The 24,221-nt window shown below is 44.0% G+C and overlaps 1 protein-coding gene across 1 annotated transcript in view; it reads right to left on the reverse strand.

Moving 5' to 3' along the window:
- LOC103049361 (alpha-2-macroglobulin-like) overlaps window positions 1-24,221 on the reverse strand; it is a 59,282-nt gene that overhangs the window by 11,808 nt on the left and 23,253 nt on the right. The window contains exons 14-28 of the mRNA XM_025172667.2: window positions 23,200-23,342; window positions 21,803-21,952; window positions 19,999-20,172; window positions 18,689-18,782; window positions 16,024-16,177; window positions 15,112-15,379; window positions 13,824-13,950; window positions 12,430-12,551; window positions 11,617-11,668; window positions 10,622-10,705; window positions 7,200-7,376; window positions 5,533-5,617; window positions 3,872-4,028; window positions 2,320-2,394; window positions 853-1,015 (exon numbers count right to left, since the gene is read on the reverse strand). Coding sequence (XP_025028435.2) covers window positions 853-1,015; window positions 2,320-2,394; window positions 3,872-4,028; window positions 5,533-5,617; window positions 7,200-7,376; window positions 10,622-10,705; window positions 11,617-11,668; window positions 12,430-12,551; window positions 13,824-13,950; window positions 15,112-15,379; window positions 16,024-16,177; window positions 18,689-18,782; window positions 19,999-20,172; window positions 21,803-21,952; window positions 23,200-23,342 — 2,025 coding nt within the window. The remainder of the gene's footprint in view (window positions 1-852; window positions 1,016-2,319; window positions 2,395-3,871; window positions 4,029-5,532; window positions 5,618-7,199; window positions 7,377-10,621; window positions 10,706-11,616; window positions 11,669-12,429; window positions 12,552-13,823; window positions 13,951-15,111; window positions 15,380-16,023; window positions 16,178-18,688; window positions 18,783-19,998; window positions 20,173-21,802; window positions 21,953-23,199; window positions 23,343-24,221) is intronic.

Genomic DNA, 24,221 nt, shown 5'->3' on the forward strand with positions numbered 1-24,221 from the left:
GAAAGCTCTGGGGAAGATGGGCGGCATATAAATTGAATGAATGAATGAATGAATGAATGAATGAGCAAACCATTAAGGCAGAACTTGGACACAGTCCAGAGATCGAAAGAAGCAGGAGAAAGAAACTCAACAACAAACTCAAACGCCTTGGTTTTGTTCCGTGCAAGAGGTGACAGAGAGAAACGTGGCGTCTGTCTCTTGACCTGTCCTACCTCAAAGAGCTGATGCCCATCTTTATCAGTGAGACCCTACAGGCTGCAGATCTAGTATGTTCATGTTAGCCCTGCGAGGTAGTCCAGACAAGAAGCCCAACCAGGAGTACCAGCTCTCTCTTTATTGCAAGGTTACAAAAACAGAATGTTGCGAGACCGAAAATCTTTCTCTGTAATGGTATGTGGGAATGACCTTGGGAGATGGGGAGTAGAGATGCTACTTAGGGAACGATCAGATAAGAGGGTGGATAGCCTGCAGCTGCATAACAGACAGAAAAAAAACCTCAGAAACTCAGAAAGGACCCTCCCTAACTTCTCAGGCTGTAAAAGAGATGGCGGGAAATTTGTACTTTCAGACTTGCAAGAGTCTGTTAATGTAGCCTTACAATAAAGTAGAATGAGCTCATCTGGTTGTGGTTCCTGTCTGGCCTATCTTGGAAGGCTGGCATTCTTCCCTCCTCTCCTTTTACTCTCTGGAAAACTAGGGAGGGTCCCTTCTGAAACGCTTCCCACACTCTCCCTCCTTCTGTGGGCTGAGAGATATTTTCCAGGCTGGCTGTCCCATTTGCAGCTCTCCCTCCGGTCTCCCAAGGTCATTCCCACAGACCATTACAGTCCTCCACCCCCATGTGGGACTCACCATCCTTCACAGCTTCTTTGTCAAGCTCCCACAGCATCTCTTTCCTCTTGTCTCCCTTCCCAGCCAGGGCGAAAGCATATGCCAACAAGGCCCGAGTATAAACGTGGACTTCCCCTTCTGCTGCCCTCTCCAGGCAGAAGAGGACATTACGCATCACAGGATGCTGGAAGGAAAAGGAAGGAGACCCTCTCATAAGCTGATGGCAGGCAACTTGGGAGTCACAGTAAATAAGGTGAAAATGTCCGAGAAAAGAAAAAAATGGTCCAGGGCTGAAAACGGTAAGCATGATGCTCAAAACTCAAAGAAAAAAAAAGAAATAAGAGGGTGCCAGAATGGCAACTTTAAGATGCCTGGACTTCAACTCCCAGGATTCCCCAGCCAGCCATGTTGAAGTCCAGGCATCTTAAAGTTGCCAAGGTTGAGAAGCCCTGCTCTAAAGCATCTATTCCAACTCTCTGCAGGAATCCACCACTGAAACGTTTCTGACAGGTGACCATCCTGCCTCTGTTGAAACACCTCCACCAAAGAGTCCACCACCTCTTGAGGCAATATAACAGCTCTTACTGTTAGGACATTTTTCCTGATGTCCAACAGAAACCTGTTTCCTAATCATTTGAGCTTCCCTGCAACCTCTTTGTTAGGCTTCACTCACGCTTGTTTAGGACACGGGCAAAAGGGAATCTGGGTAGACCAAATATGAATAGAAGAATGAGAGAAGATAAGAACAATCCAGCTGGGTTAGGCCCAGGTCCATCACCATACAACATTTTGCCTCTCCCAGATTTCTCTGGGACAGTGTTTCTCAACCTTGACAACGCTAAGATGTGTGGACTTCAACTCCCAGAATTCCCCAACCAGCATGGCTGGCTGAGGAATCCTGGGAGTTGAAGTCCACATGTCTTAGAGTTGCTAAGGTTGAGAAACACCACTCGGGGTTGTTCTAACAGGAGATAGAAACCTACTCTCCTTTCCATTATTGCAAATGTTATTTAGAACTGAGCTGCCTCCAACCCACACAATATTGAGTCCTCCAGGCCAATAGCCCACGTTAAAGCTGCCTCCATGAATCCAACCCTCTTTCAACACCATCCATGTTCATGGCCATCACCATGTCTTGTGGCCATGAATTGCACAGGCTGTGTGAAGAAGGGCTTCCTTTGGCCTGTCCTCCTTCCAATCAGCTTCATTGCAGGACTCCTGGACAGGCTTTCTCCAGGCCAGGCACGATATTACACCCCTCAACATCTCCCCCATCAGCTGCTCTTTTTTCAAGCTGAAAAGTCCCTGACGTTCAAGACTTTTCTGCTAGAGAAGCTCTTTGACCCTCCTGATCCTTTTGATTGTCCTCTTTGGCCCTTGGTATTCAAGATGGTTCCGCTTGAAGTTTGATTGGTCTTTTTATCAGTCTGTGCTTCCCAGACAACCTCGTTCCGGATAGCCTGTGGGGTGAAGATGGCTAGCGCTCACCGTAAGAGGCAATGGAATCTCCAACAGAGTGATGATGATGTAGGCTGAGAGCGTGACTTCATTGTCAACCCCACCCTGAAAACAAGAAAGGGGAAGGAAAGCCATCAACTCCAAGCAATTCATCTTTCTACCGCTCCTCCCAAGATCCACCTGCTTTCCTCCATTGGCCAAAACTGAAGAAAGAGGAACTCTGAGATTTGCAGAAAGTTGGAACCCATCCAGCAGGGATGTCTGCAGGAAGAGGTGGAATGACATGTGCATCACGAGGTCATCGTGCACGCAATATGACTTCCCTACTTGCATCAGATGTCATGATGCCAATGCTTAACTGCATCTTTTGTGCTATGACATCATGACCAGTGTGCCATTATCATTCTGTTCCTATCTCCATTGAGGTCACCTTCTGTACTCTCTATAACAGTGCGTCTCAACCTTAGCAACTTTAAGATGGGTGGACTTCAACTCCCAGGATTCCCCAGCCAGCCATGCTGGCTGGGGAATCCTGGGAGTTGAAGTCCACCCATCTTAAAGTTGCTAAGGTTGAGAAACACTGCTCTATAACAACTGATCTTGGGGAAGGTATGAGAGAGCCCTTAATGGAGGAAAGGAGAATGGAGCGGCTTGGAGAAAAGATGTTACTGTTCAGAGATTGAAGGGAGTGTGAGAATGAAACTCAAAATAACCCTGCCTTGATTTTGTTTAGTATAAGATGGAAAAGAGAGGAACTCTGGCAGGCTTTCAAGATTCTGTTATGAAACCCTACAACAATGAGGTAGCATTCCTGGAATCCCTGCAGGATCTGTTTCTTGACTTGGCCTATCTCAAAAGGCTGACATCAGTCTTGAAATCCTCCCAAGTAGCTCTCTGTCCCCTCTTATACTACAGGTAGTCCTTGCTTAACAACCATTTCTTTAGTGACCATTCGAGGTTACAACGGTGCTAAAAAAAGTGACTTATGACTGGTGCCTGAAGTTATGTCCTAGCTCCCCCGCGGTCATGTGATCACAATCTGGGTGCTTGGCAACCAGCTTACTCTTACGACAGTTGCAGCATCTCGGGGACATGTGATTGCCATTTGCGACCTTCCCAGATGGCTTTCGGCAAGCAAAATCAATGGGGAACTACGTGATTTGCTTAATGACTGTGTGATTCGCTTAACAGTGATTCGTTTAACAACCGCCCCAAAAAAAGTAATAAAATCAGGTCCAATTCGCATAACAACCACCCCGCTTAACAACCAATTTTTTGGTCCCTATTAAGTAAGGACTACCTGTAAACAAAATCAAGATTATTTTGCATTTCTTTCTCAGGCTTCCTTCAATCTCCAGACCGTGTCATCTCCTCTCCACATCCCTCCTTAATGGGTTGCTCCTACCTTGTCCATTAACAACTCTCTTGCTCCTTCCCTGAGTTCAACACTAAATTCCTTGAAGCTCTGGGATCATCTTGATTTCTGGGTGGCGCACAACTGTCACCAAGGGATGTGACGACCCGTTTCCTCCTTTTGGCATCTCTGTGACTTGGGACAGACCCCTCTGATCTTCCCCCGTACCTTGAGCGCGTTGTTCAGGAGGGATCCGGTGCTCCGGAAGCAGCCGTTCTCCTTCTGCATCACGGCCAGGGCAGCTTGAGCATCTGTGATGTGCTTCGGGTCCACAAAGATGTAGCGCCTGGCCTGAGCTATGGCTCTGAGCACAAACGCAGTCAGCCTGCAGAACAGGGCGGAGCAGAGAGCAGCGTCAGCCTCTTTTTCCTCCCTTGGAGGTCTTACCTGTCAAGAGAGATGTTTGCCTGCATTCTCTGAACCGGGAGAAAGCTACTAACGAGGCCTTGAGAACTCTCCTCATCATGGGTACTTGAGTGATTACCTGTTCACAAAATAGATGCAGACAGGTCCCCCAAATCCAGCCATGCCTCTTTCAGGGTTTATTTATTTTTATAGAAGAGGAATAATTGGAGCTTTTTTTCAGTTGCCCCGGAGGGCTGGAGCAGAACCAGCGGGTTCAAAGCGACAAGGAAGGAGGTTCAGGGTGGACTTCAGGAGCAACTGCCTGACTGTACAAGCTGTCAGCCGGTGGAACAGACTGCCACTTGATGTTCTCATGTGCTAGAAATTTTCAGATAGAGGCTGGGTAGTTGCTGGATCCTGCACTGAGCAGAAGCCTGGGCAAGATGACCTCTAAGTTGCCTTCTGACTATAAGATTCTGTGACTGGAGCCTGTTAAATGGCTGATATAAGTTTAGACTGCATTCTTCCCTATCTTTCTGTTATTATAGTTTTTTAACTTTTTTATTGGTTTTAATGGTCAAATTGTGTTGATTTAGTTTTTGTTTTAATTGTGTACGCCACCCAGAGTCACATGCAAGTGAGAAGGGTGGCTATATAAGTCCGATAAATAAATACATACATACATACATACATACAATGATTTAGTTATCATTCTTGTATGTCACAATACAGGTAGTCCTCGACTTATGACCATTTGTTCAATGACTGTCCAAAGTTACAATGGCACTGAAAAAAGTGACTTATGACTGGTCCTTGCACTTACGACCATCACAGTGTCCTCATAGTCACGTGATCAAAATTAGGCACTTGGCAACTGCCATGTATTTACAATGGTTGCAGCATCCCGGGGTCATATGATCATCATTTGTGACCTTCCCAGGGAGCTTCTGACAAGCAAAGTCAATGGGGGAAGCTGGATTCACTTAATGACCACAGCAAAAAAGGTCATAAAATTGGGCGTGACTCACCTAACGACTGCATCACTTAGCAATGGAAGTTCCAGTCCCAATTGTGGTTGTAAGTCAAGGACTACCTCTATTTCATGATAACATTTGGTGGTTAACAACATCCCTCCTATACTCCAGGAAGTTAAGGCAGAGTCAGTTTGACTTTCCTTCTAACGATTTTTTCATTTCCCAGGCTTAAAACATGTTTTTGTAACTGGAGCCACATAGTTTCTCCAAGGTCACCTCTAGCCCTAATCTAGCTTTAGAACCATGAGGGTTAGCAACTTGATTTTTTTTTTTTATGTGACGAGGAAGAGCAGCAAAAGTGGTAGCAACGAGAGCAGTAGTAGAGGTCCTTAGAAAAATTAGTTTAAACATCCATGATTGATCCTGCAATTTTAGAAATATTGAAAGAGTGTAGCATGCGCGCGCGCACACACACACACGCACCCTGTAAGGTTGGCAACATAAACTCACCAGGTATTTCCTGGCAGGTGACTATGTTCTCCAAAAGTGCTATAAGAACCATCAGAATGCTTATAGTTTAACTGCCTCTGGTAGCCTGAAACAGAGAGAGAATACTGATTTTCTGAATTAACTGATTTTTTGATCATCATCATCATCCTCAACATATTTTATTTTGTTATTTTATTGTAAGCCGCTTAGAGTCACGTATGTGAGATGGGTGGCTATATAAATTGAACAAACAAATAAATAAATAAATGTATACCCCATCTTTCTTCTGGAAGCACGCATTGGAATTCTCTTTTCATTGACTGATTGATTTCTGCAATTTCTATGCTGCTCCATTCCAAAGAGAACTAAGTGACTTACAATAACACAAAAGTACAGCTAGTCCTCGTTTAGTGACCACAATTGGGCCCAGCAACTTGGCTGCTAAGCAAAGCAGTTGCTAAGTGAAACCGTGACTGTGTCAGACTGATCTGACTTCAGCTTTCCTTGGTTTTGCAGACCTGTGAAAGTCGTAAATGCGCGGATTGGTTGCAAAGTTATTTTTTCTTCACTGTCGTATCTACAAATGGTCGCTAAATGAGGCCATCGCTAATTGAAAGCTACCTGTAAAACAGAAAGAATTAAAAGAAAAAGAAAAAAAAACCCACAACATTTTCTAGCCATTGAGACCCTGAGGAAAATTGTACTAACCACAATAACCCCACAGAAAAGCTAAAAGCGTTGGGGGACTTGACTTTTTTGACCTCCCAGATGCCCTGGTGGGAATGCAAGAATGTAAGAGTGATTACATTTATATTTGTATCTATTTATAAGTTAGATTTCTAAGACCACCCAGCTCAACAGCAACTCTGAGTGGCATATCATTGAAAAATGTGGCCATTTTGATATAATCTCAGTTTGCTGTAGATGACCTCGTGCAACCGAGATTAAATTTGATTCCGTTTTCATTTCATTTCATTACAGTTCAGTAGAAGTCATAGGATTATTCGCCCTGCAGGTTGAATAAATTAGCTCTTTGGTCTGTAAAAAAAGGACAGCTGGTTAACCACACTCAGAGGTTACTGTGACCTGACTCATCCAGGTCTTTGTGTGGGGTGTGTAGAGAGGGTGTGCCTTAAGATAATTAATTAATGGCATAAAATCAGAATCTTTTAGAGAAGCAATAGCAGAGAGTTGTCTTTGAAAAAGCGGCAGAGCCAGGCCAAAGACTGAACTGCATTTAATTTAAAATATAAAATGAATTAAATCACAGTTGATTATCACTTTCCACTCATTTAAGGTTCAGAAAGGCAATTTGCAGGCCACTTTTACCAGGCCCTGAGCGTCCCCATGCAAAGCTTTCGCGCCCCTCTGTGATCTCGAGACCCCAGCTTTTACCTTCCTGATTTACTGGTTAAACCCATTAAAGACAGTCACCCTGATTCGAGTCTCTGCTGTGACTGATCGTGTAGCCCAGTGTTGTCCAAACTTGGCCACTTTAAGATGAGTGGACTTCAACTCCCAGAATTCCCTAGCCAGCCATGCTGGCTGGAGAATTCTGGGAGTTGAAGTCCACTCATCTTAAAGTGGCCAAGTTTGGACAACACTGGTGTAGCCTCTCTCCAAGCAAGCCAGATCGGCAGGCTTGCAGGCACGCGTACCCCCTGCGCCGTCGCCGTAAGCCTGCTTACCGGCCACTAAGTATCCTATCGCCTTGGATTTGATCTCCTCTGTTAGCTGTTCCGTCTTGTTGAGATAATCCAGGATATAGATGTTGGGGGCAAAGAGCGCGATGTTTTGTTCCCCGCAGCCGTAAGGCATCTGGAGAAGCTGATGCAGGTTCTTGACAGCTGAGCCCAGGATGTCCCCTGTAACGAGGGGACATCAAGAGTAAGGAGGGAACCCGGAATGGTTACTCAAATCTTTGGAAATTGCTCAAATGGCCAAACTGACTGACCAGCGAAAAGATAAAGATGTCGACGATTTTATAATAAACTGGAAACCCTTTTTTGGCTATATGGAAACAATATACTCCATACAGATGAACATTTAGAGCAGTGTTGTCCAAACCTGGCCACTTTAAGACGAGTGGACTTCAACTCCCAGAATTCCCTAGCCAGCCATGCTGGCTGGGGAATTCTGGGAGTTGAAGTCCACTCGTCTTAAAGTGGCCAAGTTTGGACAACACTGATTTAGAGTAATAAGTAAGAACTGTGAATAAAATAGAAACAGAGACAAGATGAAGGAACCAAGAAAAGAAGAAGACATGTAAATAGTTTAAATTCACTGTTTAGTTAAAAGGAAACCCTGTTTTTAAAAATTTTCGTGATTTTTTTCTTTTCTTTTCTTTTTGTGGCTGTGTGATGTTGGTGTTTAGGGTTTTTTTTTTAATTTCTTTTTCTATCTGTATTCATTCTTCTCATTTTATGTTTGTTAGGTATTTGTTTGTGTTAAATTTTATAAGCTAATAAAGATTTATTAAAAAAAAAAAGATTAAGGAGGGAACCCGAAAGGAGGGGAAGTTGCAAGATTCGCCTGCAGCCCTGGATTAACCCGGAAGCAAAATAAGAAACTATTGTCCAATTTTCATATCATGTTGCCAATTTTCTTCCTTTTTGCTGCTTCCTTGTTTTTAAATGTTTTTAACAATGTGTAAACTGCCCAGAGTTGCTGGGAGTTGGGTCGCTGATAAATAACAGCAACAACGTGCTTAGGGCACCCCCCTATCGTGCCCTGCACGTTTTCACTGCCACACTTGACTTTAGTCCATTTTTTTTGTAATTGTCCTTATCTACCGCGTTCTACTTTAAACTGCATGGTTAAAAAAAAAAAGTTTTCTTTGGTATGGTGAGCGACTCAAGTTTAAAAGCTTGCTTTGAAGGTGTCATCCGATGCCCATCGGTTTGGGTCTCACGGCTCTGTAGTGAGGTGGGCAGTGACCAATTTGAAATAGAAAGAAAAGAAAAAAGAGAAGAGAAGAGAAGAGAAGAGAAGAGAAGAGAAGAGAAGAGAAGAGAAGAGAAGAGAAGAGAAGAGAAGAGAAAGGAGAAAGGAGGAGAGGAGAGGAGAGGAGAGGAGAGGAGAGGAGAGGAGAGGAGAGGAGAGGAGAAAGGAGAAAGGAGAAAGGAGAAAGGAGAAAGGAGAAAGGAGAAGAGAAGAGAAGAGAAGAGAAGAGAAGAGAAGAGAAGAGAAGAGAAGAGAAAAGAGAAAAGAGAAAGGAGAAGGGAAGGGAAGGGAAGGGAAGGGAAGGGAAGGGAAGGGAGGAGAGGAGAGGAGAGGAGAGTAGAGGAGAGGAGAGGAGAGCAGAGGAGAGCAGAGGAGAGCAGAGGAGAGGGGAGGGGAGGGGAGGGGAGAGAAGAGAAGAGAAGAGAAGAGAAGAGAAGAGAAGAGAAGAGAAGAGAAGAGAAGAGAAGAGAAGAGAAGAGAAGAGAAGAGAAGAGAAGAGAAGAGAAGAGAAGAGAAATGAGAGTTTCACTTCCATCAAGGGGCACCGTTGTTGGGCTGGTTTTAGGGCACCGGATGGTCTTAATCTGGCCCTGTGCATGTGTGATTTGGAGAAGCAGAAGCAGGAGAGGAAAAGGCGTGGGTTAGAGAGATGAAAGTTATAGGCTGGGTTTAGCTAATCTAGCCTAAAATGAGGGTTAGGTAATTTGGAGTTCAGTGGGTTTGGGGAAGCCCCAACCCTTGTCTTAGCCTGTGGTGTGAACCTGGGTGTCATGCTGAGCCCTCAAAAAGTTTATTTGTCTGGGCATAGCATCTTCTGTGAACACAGCAATTTTGCAAAGCCTGGAATTAAGGTTCAGGAATAACTGCCTGATTTTTTAATAACAGGCCAATGCTGCTGCTATTTCTTCTTAAAAAATTATTGAACGAAAGCAACTGTCAAAAAAAAAAATGCATTCTTATAATTTAACTCAGTATTTCTCAACCTTGGGCACTTTAAGATGGGTGGACTTCAACTCCCAGAATTCTCCAGCCAGCCATGCTGGCTAGGGAATTCTGGGAGTTGAAGTCCACCCATCTTAAAGTGCCCAAGGTTGAGAAATACTGAATTCTAACTACTGTAATGGTATAATACACTTCAAACTTCATCATCATCATCATGATTTAGAAAGGGGGGCTGGGAAATAATGCTACAACCAGAACACCTCCAGAAAGCAGAATCATAGCTGCTGTGACGTTTTTAAAAAAATTATCGGTGCTTCTCAGTTACGGTTTTACGGTTTATTTATGGATTCTCTTTTATTTACAGTCTTTTAATGTACATTTTTAGTCACCAAATGTTTTAACGGTTGAATTTTATTGTCAGCCACTTAAAGGACAACCAGCGTACCAATATTTTAAATAATGAACAAATGAACAAATTCTTGGTTAATGCTTATATTAAAAAGCCACCAGACGTAGAAGTAGGGAATTTTGGCGGGGGGGGAGGGTAAATGCATTGAAAAATATTATTTTTGTTTGCAATTTTCTCTAACATATGAGAAAGTTGGTGAGAGTTTCCCCTAGTTTATATCCCATTTAGTTAGAATGCCATTGGGCTAGAATAGATGACCTCTCAAGGCACTTTACATTTTATGATCCTCTGATGTTGTTAATTATGAGGGTTCAGTTATGTAAATGTCCATGAATTCTGCTCTTTCTTTCCTTTTTCTTTCCTTTTTCTTTAAAAAAAAACAAACCCTCAAACAAACCTATGTGACATTTTCAGAAATCTTTTATAGACCCATCTTTCCCCCAAAAAAGTGATTTTTGGGGGGGTCTATTTGGGACCCAAGAAAGATGAATGATGGCTAACACTGTTCCTTGATGCTGTCTATGGCAGCATTTTTTATTTTTACATCATCATCATCATCATCATCATCATCATCATCATCATCATCATCATCATCAAATGTTTAAATTGTAACCCAGAGCAGCAAGCGATTATTCTCCGAGGTTATTTCATACCTTGATAGCTCACGAAATAAAAATGTGGAGGAAAAGCAAATGGTTAGCCAAAGATTGGAGGAACAATTGGGAAGGCTGAGGGAAGCTGAAGAAAATTCAGGGTGGGAATGATCACAAACTCAGCAACTATCCGCCCCGGTCTGCGCTGAGTCGCATCACTTACCAACAACACAATAAGAGGCCCGGGCTGAGCCCTCAACCACTTTTCCTGGGAGCTTCAGAGAGACAATTTCTGGCTGGGCGTTTTCTGGCAGGAAAAAAAAAAGTCTTTTTTATTGATTTCATTTATCCCTGAACTTTCATGGTCATCGATGTGCCCTCCTCCTGTCTTGTCTCACCACAACAGCCCTGGGAGGTAGGCAGGGCTGAGAGGGGATTGGCAGAGAATCCCCAGGGAGATTCCATGGCTGAAGGGGGATTCGAACCCGGGTCTCCTGTTTCTAGTCCAGCACCTTCCCCACTACTCGTTTGCCTTCTTGTGTCAGCAGTTCTCCCTTTATCCCCAGATGCATTGACTACAAGGTGATTCCTTGGTGCAATAAAAACCCCATTTCAAGCTTGAAGTTCTATGGGGGAAGATGAAGGCTGGTTCAGCAAAGCCAGTGTTTCTCAACCTTGGCAGCTTGAAGATGTGTGGACTTCAACTCCCAGAATTCCCCAGCCAGCATGGCTGGCTGGGGAATTCTGGGAGTTGAAGTCCACACATCTTCAAGCTGCCAAGGTTAAGAAACGCTGAGCAAGGCCATTGGGACTGAGAGTGAGGCCATTCTGTGTGACCCCCAACACTTCTCCATCCTTTATGAAAGGGACGGGTCACCCGCAGGCCTTTTTTTCTGCTTTTGTGGCCCCCACACAAGATACCCCAGAATCGATGCTGGTCAATTTGGGCAGCTAAAACCATGAAACTGAATTCCAGTTTGCCCAAGGATTCCTGGTTAAAATGTGTAAGGCTTTCCTTCTTCCGGGCAACCCAGCAGAAAACTTCTCCCAACGCATCAAGAATCAAGCCAGGGGTGTCCACCCAGGGGTCAAGAGGGACCCACAACTATGCAATCCAAGGTCTGCCCCTCTTGGGGCCTAAGAGGCCTAAAAGCCTCAAGAATAAATACATAGGAATAAAGAAATCACCTTCCCCGATGAAGCGCTCAAGCTACTTACCAGCTACGCAAAGCAAGGAATTAAATGTGACTTCCTTCTCCTCTCCTTCAGGCTAAGAGGAAAAGCACAGGGGGAAAAGGATGAATGAATGTTGGGAGCGCCCTGAAGAGCAGTGTTTCTCACCCTCAACAACTCGAAGATGTGTGGACTTCAACTCCCAGAATTCCCTAGCCAGCATACAGTAGCTGGCTGGGGAATTCTGGGAGTTGAAGTCCACACCTCTTCAAGTTGCCGAGGGTGAGAAACACTGATGTAGAGAAAGGGAAGGAAAGAAATGAAATTGGTATACAATAAAAAAAAAAAGCAGTAAGAAAGTTTATTGTTTTAACCACAAGTCGTCACATACACCATATAAAATACAATACAGGTAGTCCTCAGGTTATGACGTTAATTGGGACCGGAGTTTCTGTCGCTAAGCGAGATGGTCATAAAGCACAACATCATGTGACTGCATCTCTTAGTGAGGGCAATTCAGGTAACCTCAGGACTGGGTGGGTTGTTAAGCAGGAAGAGATGGGAGTACTAGGCAAGGAGCATGGGTGGGAGTGCGCGGGTACTGTGGGGTGGTCGCGGACTTCTGGGGAAGAAATGGCAAACTGAAGATGGGACAGGAAAAGCAGAGGGACAACTGCTTTTTGGAATGAATGGATGGTTTCTTGACCTGGAGGTGGGCAACGTTGGGCCCATGGGCTTCAGTGTGCCATGGACAGCTCCTTGCCCCACTTACCAGAGAAAACAGAAAAGACAGAGAGAAGAGGAAGAGGGAAAGGGCACCGATGCAAATTTGCAACGCTTCAGCAGCCACCCACTTACCACAACTAAAAGTGATTTGGTCAGGATGTCCTTTTGCCCTCTGCTGGGGGTCTCCACAATTTCATTCCCACAGAGCTGATCTGAACGGAGGGCCTCTGCACTTGCTGTGAAGTTCACTTCCCCTAGGACAGAAACAGCCATCCGTGTTATATGTTGTCTTCCTCTGAGTGCAGCAAGGAGGTCCTTACTCTGTTTTATCCTCAGGAGAAGAAGAGTGAGGGTCCAATCTATCATTCCCGTACGCTTCCTTTGGTGGGGGCCTCTGGTGGCTTTATAATACCATAAGAACTTAAGCAATGCCCTGCTGGATCAGACCCATCTAGTCCAGCAATCTGTTCTCACAGCGGCCTATCAACTGCCCAAGGAAGCCCACTGGTCTTCCAGCAGATGGCCTTCAGAGAAGTCACACTGCCATCAGGGCTAATAGCCATCCATTGGATGTTTTAACTCCATTTCTCATGGATATAGGAGAACGTACTGAGTGGGAGCACTCTACCGTGCTGCAACTTGCTATCTATCAACATGCTATCTGTTGAAAGAATCTGAAATGTTATGGTAGGAATCCAAGCAGTGTCCTGCTGGATTGGACCCCTTGCCCATCTAGTCTAATGGTCTATTCTCCCAGTGGTCCAAGTGCAGAAGGAAGCCCACTGGCCTTCCAGCAGATGGCCTTCAGAGCCAGCCATTGATCCCCATGACTTTCATGAATTAGTCCAACCACTAATTTTTTTTGAAGCCCACCAAGCTGGTAGCCAGCACCACATGAGTGCAGGACCTGCCTTGTTCTTCTTTTTAAAGGCACTTTTCCAATTATTTAAGACCACGGGGATAAAGACAATTTTGATGTCACTAAAAGAGAAGGCTTTTTTTTAGCTCCAGGAAGGCTTCTTTGAATGGCCAAGGATCTGCATTCTAGGACATTCCAGAGCAAAAAGAACAGGATTTCTTGTGAAATTCCTTAGTTATCTTAAAATAAATCTCCCAGTCCCTCTGCAGATGGATTGGGGAGGGAATATTAGCATTAGCCAGACTTCACATATGGCCAATGTTCATTCTTCTACAAATTCCTCGGGGATAAAAGTCATACTCCCATTCCCAGAAAAAATTTGTATGGATTTCTTTTACACCCATCACAGCAGGATCTCTGATTGCCTGGAGAACCATATCCATGTTTCAAATAAGGTTGAGTATTGCTCCGTGCCCAAATGAAAGTCTAGAGACGCAATAGGACACAAAGGCTAATACGAGCAGATGTAGCCCCAATCCCACACACTTTTGTCCACATACATTCAGAGAAGCATGAAACTAGAACAAGTTGGAAGTGTTAAGCTAAGTGGAGTTCCACCCTAAGAGCATCCCCCAATTGACTCTAAGATGCTAGTTTTGCTGCTTACCCAGAGATCTAGGGATTACAGTCCAGGATACTGTTTTCCTTTCATTTGCACACAGACAATATGAGTCCTCTTCCTTCTCCACAGGGGAAGCCATAAAATCAGAGGAAAGAGCTAATGAGATAGCAACCTGCCGGGGGGAAAGCAGAGAGAGGAAATGTAGCCCCATTCCAATGCAAAAGAGTCAGAAAAACAGGAGGAGATGGTTGAAAACACAGGTCAGACAGGCCAACAAGTTCTAAAAGCAGGGGACGATTTAATTTAATTTAATTTAATTTAATTCTTCATTTAACTGGTTTAAAAATACTGTCTTAAATATACAGTGGTACCTCGGGTTATGAACGCCTCATTAACGAACTTTTCGGGTTACGACCAGCTCCAGCCACAAAAATTTACCTCGGTTTGCGAACTCCGCCTCGGGGTAGGAACAGGATACGCGGCCATTTTCCCGCCCGTGACACGATCCACGGCCATTTTCCTGCCCGTGACATGTGGTCCGCGGCTATTTTCCGCCCCTGACACGTGGTCCACGGCCATTTTCTGCCCCTGACACGTGGTCCGCGGCCATTTTTCCGCCCCTGACTCTCCCTCCAAGCAATAGCCACCTCCCTGTCCTCCACGCCAGAACGGGTTAATGGTAATTACATTGAACCTTATGGGAAAATTTACTTCGGGTTGCGACCAATTCAGGTTGCAACCAGAGTCACGGAACGAATTAAGTTCGTAAGCTGAGGTACCACTGTATAAGAGCCAGGTTATATAATATATAAATAATAATAAGAGATAAGATAGGCAGTTTGGTGTCATAGTTAAAGTGCTGGGCTAGAAACCGTGAGGCTGTGAGTTCTAATCTTCCCTTAGGCATAAAAATCAGCTGGGTGATTTGGGGCCAGCCTCTTAGTCCAACGCACCTCACAGGATCATTGTTGTGGGGAAAATAGGAGGCGGGAGCATTAAGTATGTATGCCACCTTGAGTTAACAAAAAATGAAGGTGGGAAAAACCTCTAATAAAGGAATAAAATTTAAAATGAGAAAAGTGGGAGAGCTGGAAGTAGGGCCGGGGGGGCAGGGCTTGTCATGATGGCTTGGCTTGGCTTGGCTTGGCTTGGCTTGGCTTGGCTTGGCTTGGCTTGGCTTGGCTTGGCTTGGCTTGCCTATCTATCTATCTATCTATCTATCTATCTATCTATCTATCTATCTATCTATCTATCTATCATCCGTCTATCCATCCATCTATCCATCCATCTGCTTGAATGCTGCCTCAACCAGGAGGCCCCTGAGTCTTCTCACCCGGATGCAGTGTTGGAGGTAGTTGAAGACGGTGGCCTTCAGTGTGAAGTCTTCTCCTCGCACCACAGAGTAAGGCAAGGTGAGTTCGAGGAAGAAGGGCTGGAAGGCCTTGAGGTAAGTGGTCTGGGCCATGCCGAAACCAGCTTCCACTGATGTGCAGAAGGCCCCGGCTTGCCACTCGGTGATGGTGTCTGGAATGGTCACTGCCATAGCAAGCTTGCTCTGAAGACCATCTGGGGAGGCTGAGACCTCAGGATTCTCGGCGGACCTGTGGGTAGAGTCCAGGAAGTGAACATCTGGGCCAAAGGGCTGACCCCAGCCTGCTCTCCAAATGAGATTGCAACCACTTCCACGACTTTCCCCAGTCCTACCCATCTGCCAGCCTGGAGCTAGTTGGTTGAACTCAGTATGAGGGAGGATTTCTATGTATACTGAGTCCAACCATACATATATACAGTATATACATATACATATATACTGTATTTGTATGATTGGACTCAGAGTACATAGGAATCCTCCCTCATACTGAGTATATATACTGTTTGTGTGTGTGTACACACAGACACGCAGACATACACAGACACATAGAGACACACACTGTGATTATTTGGTTTTATACCCCACCATGAGCTGCCTTGAGGGGTCTAAGAAACCACATGGCCTGAAAAAAAGTATTGGGAAAGAAAAAACAGGAAAGCAAGCAAAAAAAATCAACAAACAGATATACTGAAGCAAATTTCCTGACTGGTAGCAGACAGGCCTCGTATTAAGGCTGTGCAGTGCTTTTCACCAGACGATGTGGCTGCTTTAATGAGTTGCCAACAGTGGCTGTGTTAAGGTTCTCGGGGTCCGCACAGAAGATTTTAGTAAGGGAGTTCTATGCCCCTTTCAGGCCTAGAACCGATCACTTGCCTCAGAGTTACAATCTGCCACTTCCACGTCTCAGGTAAGAAGCTCCTTTGACTTGTTTTAATTTCCTCTGTTTCTTCTGCTTCTGCTGCTGCTTCTTCAGAAGATGTGAAGGCCGTAAGCAAATCGTCTGCTTCAACTTCATCATTATCTTCCTCTTCAAGTGAAGAAAGTAAAAGATATCCTTCATAAATTAGAAAGTGGGTGTGGGCAGGGCGGGGCGGGGTGGACAAGAGTGAATGTTGCAGAAATATAAAAAAGATTTCTTGTGGATTTTTAGGGCAGGAGATTTGCAGAATCTCCCCAAAGAGATTCTGCCCCAGTCTAGGATCATAACATTGAACAGAAGTTAATAGTCCACCACTTTTTCTGGTTAGAAACCCAGACAAAGTCACACAGCTTTGTTTGTGAAAGATGCACTAGAAATACACTTTTCTGAAAATTGAGTGAAAAAGGCGTTGGTTTCTTTATTTAGAAAAAGCTTACATCCAGGAATTTTTTAGGAAAATGTATATAACAAAAAATAACGGTGGGGAAAACAGCGTTTTGAAAAAAGGGTTTCTTGGGGGATTTATGTTAAAAACTGTGCTCATTAGGAGAAACTGCATACAAAAGCTATTTTTTACAAAATTAGTGAAGAGTTGCAAATTAACATCGTTGCCTGTTTTCCTACACTTTTAAAAATCTATTGAATTTAACCCAACAGATACCAACCCAAACAGTTAAACGGTTCGGTTTAGACTGAAACAGGTATCCCTAATCTTATTAATTCAAATAATGAATTAACATATTGTATATTAATGCATAAGAGAAGTATATAATTATAATTGTATTGATAACATTAATTCTAATCTTATTAATCTCTGATCCCTAAGCATCCTTCAGAATTTGATTCATTTCATACTTGCTGGATTTTTTTTTTTAGCACAGCAATTCTTGTATGAAGAGAGAAGAAACAGAAAATGGTGTGAAGTTGCATGATACAAGAGTAGAGGAGGAGATCAAAGTCAAATAGCCAGGGGTCTCTGTGGGGGAAGGGTGTGTCAAAATTCACCAATGTGCAGGGTAGACAAGGTGTCCCAATAGAAGCCCCTCCCCTTTTGTGCATGTGCATGATTGACGTGTACAAGGGGGTGGGGCTTTGAGCTTGACACTGTGCCTGCCATCTTGCAGATTTTGACCCGCCCCTGCAAGCAGTGTGTTGCCAGACAGGCCCCCAATAGCCACACTTTGGGGGACGAGACAACACACCTGTGCATCCTCTCTTCTTCTGCCTCTGATCCTGCGCATCCCCACAGCTCCACCAGTAAATTAGGCATACAGGTAGTCCTCACTTAGTGACCACAATTGGGACCAGAATTTAAGTCCCTAAGTGATGCAATCGTTAAGCGAATCATCACGTGACCAGACCTGATTTTATGACCTATTTTTTGCAGTGGTCGTTAAGTGACTCTCTGTGGTTATTAAGCGAATCATACAGTTGTTAAGTGAATTACGTGGTTCCCCACTGATTTTGCTTACTGGAAGCTGGCAGGGAAAGTTGCAAATGGTGAACATGTGACCCCAGGATGCTGCAACTGTCGTAAGTGTGAGCTAGTTGCCAAGCACCCGGATCACAATCACATGACTACGGGGGCACTGTGACAGTCATAACTGGCACTGGTTGTAAGTCACTTTTTTTAGCACTGTTGTAACTTCAAATGGTTGCTAAACAAATGGTCGTTAAGCAAGGACTACCTATATTCATAGGTGGAATACATCTCTTTGCTTCTCAAGAGATGAAGATCCTGGAGAGAACCAGCACATGGTCACATGGTTTCTGAGCACCGAGGGGGCCCAGACCACAGACTTCAAATGAGGCCCTCAAGGCCTAAGGTAAACTCAGCTCCATTTTAACTGCCCCATCTTGAATGAAATAGTACACCTCAACTACAATCAAAACCAGGGCCGGCCCTACTGTTAGGCAAAACGAGGCCAAGCCAGACAACAGAGAGAGAAGGGATGCTGGCTAATTTGGAGAATAAAGCAGTGCCCTCCTCTAAATGGGCCCACTGAACTAACTCCAGCCCAATCCAGGAGCCTGTCCTGATTCAGTCTTAAATCCTGATGACTTCTCCTTTGCTTCAGGCAGCCAAGTATCTTGGGCCAACCCTGCCCTGCCCAAAAACACTTAGACCAGTGTTTCTCAACCTTGGCCACTTTAAGAGGGGTGGACTTCAACTCCCAGAATTCCCCAGCCAGCATGGCTGGCTGGGGAATTCTGGGAGTTGAAGTCCACCCCTCTTAAAGTGGCCAAGGTTGAGAAACACTGATTTAGACTGATCCTAGACTGCTTGATTTGGAAACAGCTTGGATGTCACTTTTAGCTCATTTCAATTGCTTTGCTATTATCTATCATTCTTATTCCAAGGATCCATCCATCATCTCTCTCCCTCCCTCCCTCCCTCCCTCCCCCCCTCTCTCTCTCATCATCTACCTACCTACCTACCTACCTATCCATCCATGCTAAGCCTCCTTCTGATTTTGCCTTGTTTTAGTTCTTTGTCACCTTAGTGTGTCCAACAAACTCATCTCATTTGGTCATTCAGAGTTCCCCTGCAAGGTTTCTCACCCCTCACAGGATTGTGACCTCCACTGCAGCCACCTTCTTCCTGGTTCAGGTTCTTACCATATTCCAATGGAGCAGAATAAAGATGCAGATCCTCCGGGCATATTTCAGGCTTGTGAATCTTGGTGCTGGTAAAGACTTTCAAACCAGTGTCCTAAAAAACAAGCAAAGGTCTCTCTCTGCAATGCTGGAGGACAAAAAGTTTTCCTTGGAAGGTCATGACAGCCTTTTGCATCACCCAACAACCAACCAGATCGGGAGGCTCATAAATATGGACAGAGCATGATAACCCTCTTCACTGTGGCTCTCCGGCAGCTACCATTTAATATCTATTGCCTTAAACATTATCTCCCATGGTCCTATAAAGGCCTTTCTGCACATGCGTCCATCTACTGGGTGAGCATGACCTGTCCACCTTTGTTTCTGCTGCATCCCCATGACGTTGTCTTGATCTCATCTCCAGCTCATGAGGGAGACAGGCTTGAGGGGTCCTTAGCTGTTCCAGCATTTAGTTCTCTGATAACTAGCTTGCAGAGAACTAGGTTTTGAGCATGAATCAAGTCCTCTTTCAAGAGTCTGCACCTCCATAAGTACTTCACTCTCAGCTGTTATCCATTCCTTCCAACTTCCCTGAGGGATTTCCCCTTGTGGATGGGTGGGTGCTATGGGTGGGCGGGAGTGTGGGCAGGCGCTATGGAGTGTGGGTGAATGGACGTGAGTGTGGGTGGGTGGGGGCCTTGGGCTCCTTGGGAGTAAAAGTGGTGGGAGCAGGAGTGACTTACGGGAACAACTTGCGACCCCCCATTGACTTTGCTTGTGGGAAGCCAGCAGGGAAGGTCGCAAATTAAGATCATGTGACCGTGGGGCGCTGCAACCATCATAAGTGCGAGCTGGTTGCTGAGCACCTGAATTGCAATCACATGACCATAGGGACACTGCGATGGCCTCAACTTTGAGGACCAGTCATAAGTCTCCCTTGTTCAGCACCATCGTAACTTTGAACAAATGGACGTAACCCGAGGACTACCTATAACATCTAACCTTCTTTTGCTGATGCCTGAACTGAGCAACTTTGGGAGTGGCAGGGGAAAGAGAGGTGGCGGGGCTATAGAACTTGCCCAACAAAAACAACCCTTTTGTGAGTTGAATTCTTGGGCTCACCGTGGCAGATGGAGGAGGGGCCCCTGGTGCTGTAAGTAATTAATGGGGACAGTTTAAATAAGCATGATGATGTTTGTTTTGGTCCTGGCACCTCTTTTAATGTCCTCCTGCTTCAGTATCTGTTCTGCAAAGTCTACATTAGCCAGCAATATAAGAATTTCAGAAACCAGTACCCAATGCAGTTATGATGTTTCCCATTCAGCACTCACCTTGAGAATCTCATAGGCATCACCTTCATTATAAGAAAAGGACTCTGAGCGATACGAAATGCCATCGACGACAATATTTTTTGCAGCCATGCAGGGCTGCATGTTTTTCTCTCCCAAGCTATAGTCTGCGTAGTGATAGCCCTTGAGGCTCTTCACAGGAAGCAGATTATAAACCTGGAAAACAAAGTTGCTAGTCTTCCATCTTCAGTGTTCTGAACTGATTTGGAAAATCAGTCCAGTTTAATTTGATATTTCAGATATTCCAATCAAGCCATCATGTTCTTCATGCAGGAAAGAGAGATCAAATGCAGAAGTATAGAATGGGGATTGCCAAGATGGCCCTTTGTAACAGTGCTGGTGGAAAAGATCTTGGGACAGTAGTTGAATGTAAACTGAATATGAGCCAGATTTTTTTTTTTTTTTGGCTGCAAAAAAGGCAAATGCAGTTTTAGTCATGGGTAGACTCTGATTCAGTCTTGGAGGAAACTTCCTAAAAGTGAGAACAGATCAATTGTGGAACCAGTTAACCAGGGAGTTGTGTGTGTGTGTGGCTTTTCCCTTCATTAAATGTGTTGAAATTGAGTGTAACAGCCCATGTCTTAACTGGGATTCCTCCATGAACCAAAGACATGGATTGGATGACCTCAGCAGTCCTTCTAACTCTGGAAGTCTGTGTGTCTATGACTCAGATGCCTCCGAAATGATTTGGAGGCAACCGGTTCAATTAATAAAGTTGACTTGATTTGGAGTTTAAAACTAACTCGCATCTCTGAATCAAGTAGTCATGCAACCCACTTCAGTCTGTGCATAAAACATGGATGCACTGCTGATTGCAACCCGGTCCCATAATATTCATATATATAATTTGTATTGCTGATTTGTACATGAATAAAAGATAAGCAGAAGAACATATACAAAGGAGAGTTAAGAAAAGGAAAACCGTAATATTCCCCTTTAGGAATTAGGTGGAGTTTTTTTAAACAGTTTTTAACAATTTTTTAAAACACAATATTGCCCATATGATACTTCTTTCCTATCCAGACCTGAGCAGAGTTATTCATTCCCAAATTATTTATATTAAGGTCATCTTTTTTTTTTTTTTTTAAAGAAAGGACATACTGGAGGAAAATGGGCAGAAAATGACATGGTGGGTGGAAACCTTGCAGAGAAACATGGCTGTTAGGAAAAGATCATGGAGAAAGGCATGATTTCAAAAGTGCAAACATATACAAACGTTTGTGTGTTGTTTTCTCCAAATCTGCAGTATAAAATCAGGATCAGCTCTCCAAACAGTAGGAGGGAAAGCTGAAAATAAATTAAAAACTGCCGTGCATAAAGATCTTGGAAGAACCATCTTCCACACCTGGATTCTTTCAACCCAGAGCTTCAGCCCCAATAGAAAGTCCTGGTCTCTAAACCGGTCCAATCATCAGTGCCTCAAACTGGAGCTCATACAGAAGAGAGATGAAGAGACAGTTTGCTTAAGAACATCTGAGAATCATAATCTTCCTGGGAGTAAGAGCCCATCCAGGACTCCTGAATAATTCCATTTCTGCAGTTCATTTCAATCAGCACCAGCTGTATTCTGGTTGGATTAAAGCAGTGTTTTTTGAACTTGGCCACTTTAAAACTGGTGGACTTCAACTCCAGCATGCTGGCTGGGGAATTCTGGGAGTTGAAGTCCACCCATCTTAAAGTTGTCAAGGTTGAGAAACACGGAACTAGAGACTTAGAACTCAAGCCAGCAAAGGGGCAGGAAGGGAAATGGCTCTGTAAAATTATGCCTGAACGTAAATAGATTCACCGTTTGAGGTGAGAGCTCAGCCTCAGGCTTCAGAAGGAAGACACTCTTATCAACAGCTTGGATGGCACAGAGGGAATTTCTGGAGGCTGAAATATGAAGGTAAGTTTCACTGGAGGGCAGGCCTTCAGCATCAGAGAAGTGCAACGTCACCTGTAAACAGCAAGAACCATGGAAAAATTCAGTCCTCTATACCTGGATAGCAGCCTAATCTTCTTGATAGCTATTTTTCCTCCCCATTTTTTTTTCCTTTTGTGTCATTGTATTCAGATTGAATACCTGCCAGCCATTGTTTTCTTAATTCACCCAGTAAAAGAATATTTGGTTAGGTAATAAACTTTGTGAATAAAGTGGTGGTGGTTTAGTTTCCCTGTTTGGCATTATTCTTTTAATTTTAAAATAACATCATCCCTGCATTAGAAGGAGCTACCAGTAGGCCCAGAGAAACTCCATGGTTTATAAAAATACACAAAATCAAGAGTTGGGTCTCATAAAAAAATTGCCAAAGGAGTCTTGGGCATGCTCAGTGGCTATGGAATTCTAACCATGGAATGGAGTAACAAGGTAAGAGGGTAATTCTTGGGAATCCTGATCATGGAATATTCTACATTTTGGTGCAGCTCCTCTGAGTTCTGTGCTGAGATATTGGAATGACTAGGTATACATGTTCAGGGCATCATTCTGTGTTTCAAGTTCAAATATTTATTTATATGCTCATTTTATATTTGTTAGCCCTTTAAAGGAGGAAGAGTGAAGAAACAGACACCGCCAGAATTCCAGGAAAGTTACTTGAACATTGTAGCGTATATTAATAGAAAGTGTGTCCAAAACCTGCACTGCCCCTTTTTAAGGAGAACAAAATCTAGCAGGGTTCTTAGTCTCTCATACTTGCTACTTTCCCAGGGCTAAGCAATCATTTCCTCTCTCCCTCCACCACCTCAAGATGAGAGGTAAATTCCTCTACAATATCCTGCCTTTCTTCCAGAAGTTCAAGGCTGTGTACTCTCTCCTCCAAATTTTCCCATAACAACCACCTTGGGAGGTAGGCTGAGCTGAAAGACAACGACCAGCTGAAAGTCTCCCATGAGCTTCTGTGGCTGAGAAGAGAGTCGAATCTGGATCTCCATGATCCTAATCCAACACCCCAAACCAGTGTTTCTCAACCTTGGCAGCTTTAGGATGGGTGGACTTCAACTCTCAGAATTCCCCAGCCAGCTAGTTTGAGAAACACTGCTGTAGAGGATCTTGCGCTGAGCACAGGGTAGGACTAGGTGACCTCTGAGATCCCTTCTAGTACCATCATTCTGTGCTTCCATTCTGAATGTTTTTCTCAGTGCTGTCTAAGCTATTTTTATCCCTACTTTTCTGAATTGGACCTTGGGGCCCCTCGGCTACCTTACCTTGTTTGCAAAACAGTTTTCAATCATGAAATCTTCTGAGTCAGTGACAAGTTCTCCGCTGGGCAAAATAGTGTACAGAAGCAGCTGGGCCACTGGAGCAGAGTCAACTTCCACAGAGAGATTAAGAGTAAACTCTCCTTTGGCTGGTAGGCAGAGAAATTCAGAAAAGAGGAGAAAGAGAGAGAGAGAAATGATAGATCTAACAATCTTGTAACAATTTTGTCACCGTTTTTAAAGTGTCTTTTCGCAACCTTCCTATGGAATAACAAAACAGGTAGTCCTCATTTAGTGACTGTCTTGTTTAGCGACCACTTACAGTTATGACGGTGAGGAAAAAGTCACTTTTCAACCAATCCCCCCATTTATGACCTTTGCAGGTCTGTAAAGCCAAGGAAAGCTGAAGTAAGATCATAAGCACAGTGATGGTTTCACTTAGCAACTGCTTCACTTAATGACTGAGCTGCTGTCCCCACTGTGGTCGCTAAATAAGGACAACCTGTATTGTCAGCAGGTACCTAATGTATTCTAGGCTGTCAATCTTTGCCTTCCCTGATACTATTTTAAGTTATTTAATTTAAGTCAATTTCATTCCTTGCTTAAACGTGAATAAAATGATTATGTTGTTGTATATCTTCTGCATGTTCCACCTGGTCACGTTATCTCTGACACACACATATAGATACATACACACAATAAATACACACACATAGAAAGAGAGAACTGGGGAGGGAAACAAATGAATTCCCAAATCAGGAAAGGATGTGACAACGAAGTCAATAGTTCCTTTGGAAATCTCTCTCAGCAAAGGAGATTACTCTTCCATGTTGAAGAAAATAAAAATAAAAATAAGAAATAGAACCCAATCCCAAGAAGGGAATGTAAGAGGCAGACTCCCAACATTAAAAAAAAAATTCTACTGCCTGCTGTGTCCACATGGGGGCCCTGGGGCATTTCTTGTAAATAAAAAATCATTGTTTTTAATTATTAGTTAATCATTATTCATTACTGGACGGGATGGAAGA

This window comes from Python bivittatus, unplaced genomic scaffold (genome assembly GCF_059951505.1).
Source record: "Python bivittatus isolate LINGU-HERP-01145 unplaced genomic scaffold, Pbiv_v1 ctg000810_np1212, whole genome shotgun sequence".
In the NCBI taxonomy this organism is placed as follows: Eukaryota; Metazoa; Chordata; class Lepidosauria; order Squamata; family Pythonidae; genus Python; species Python bivittatus.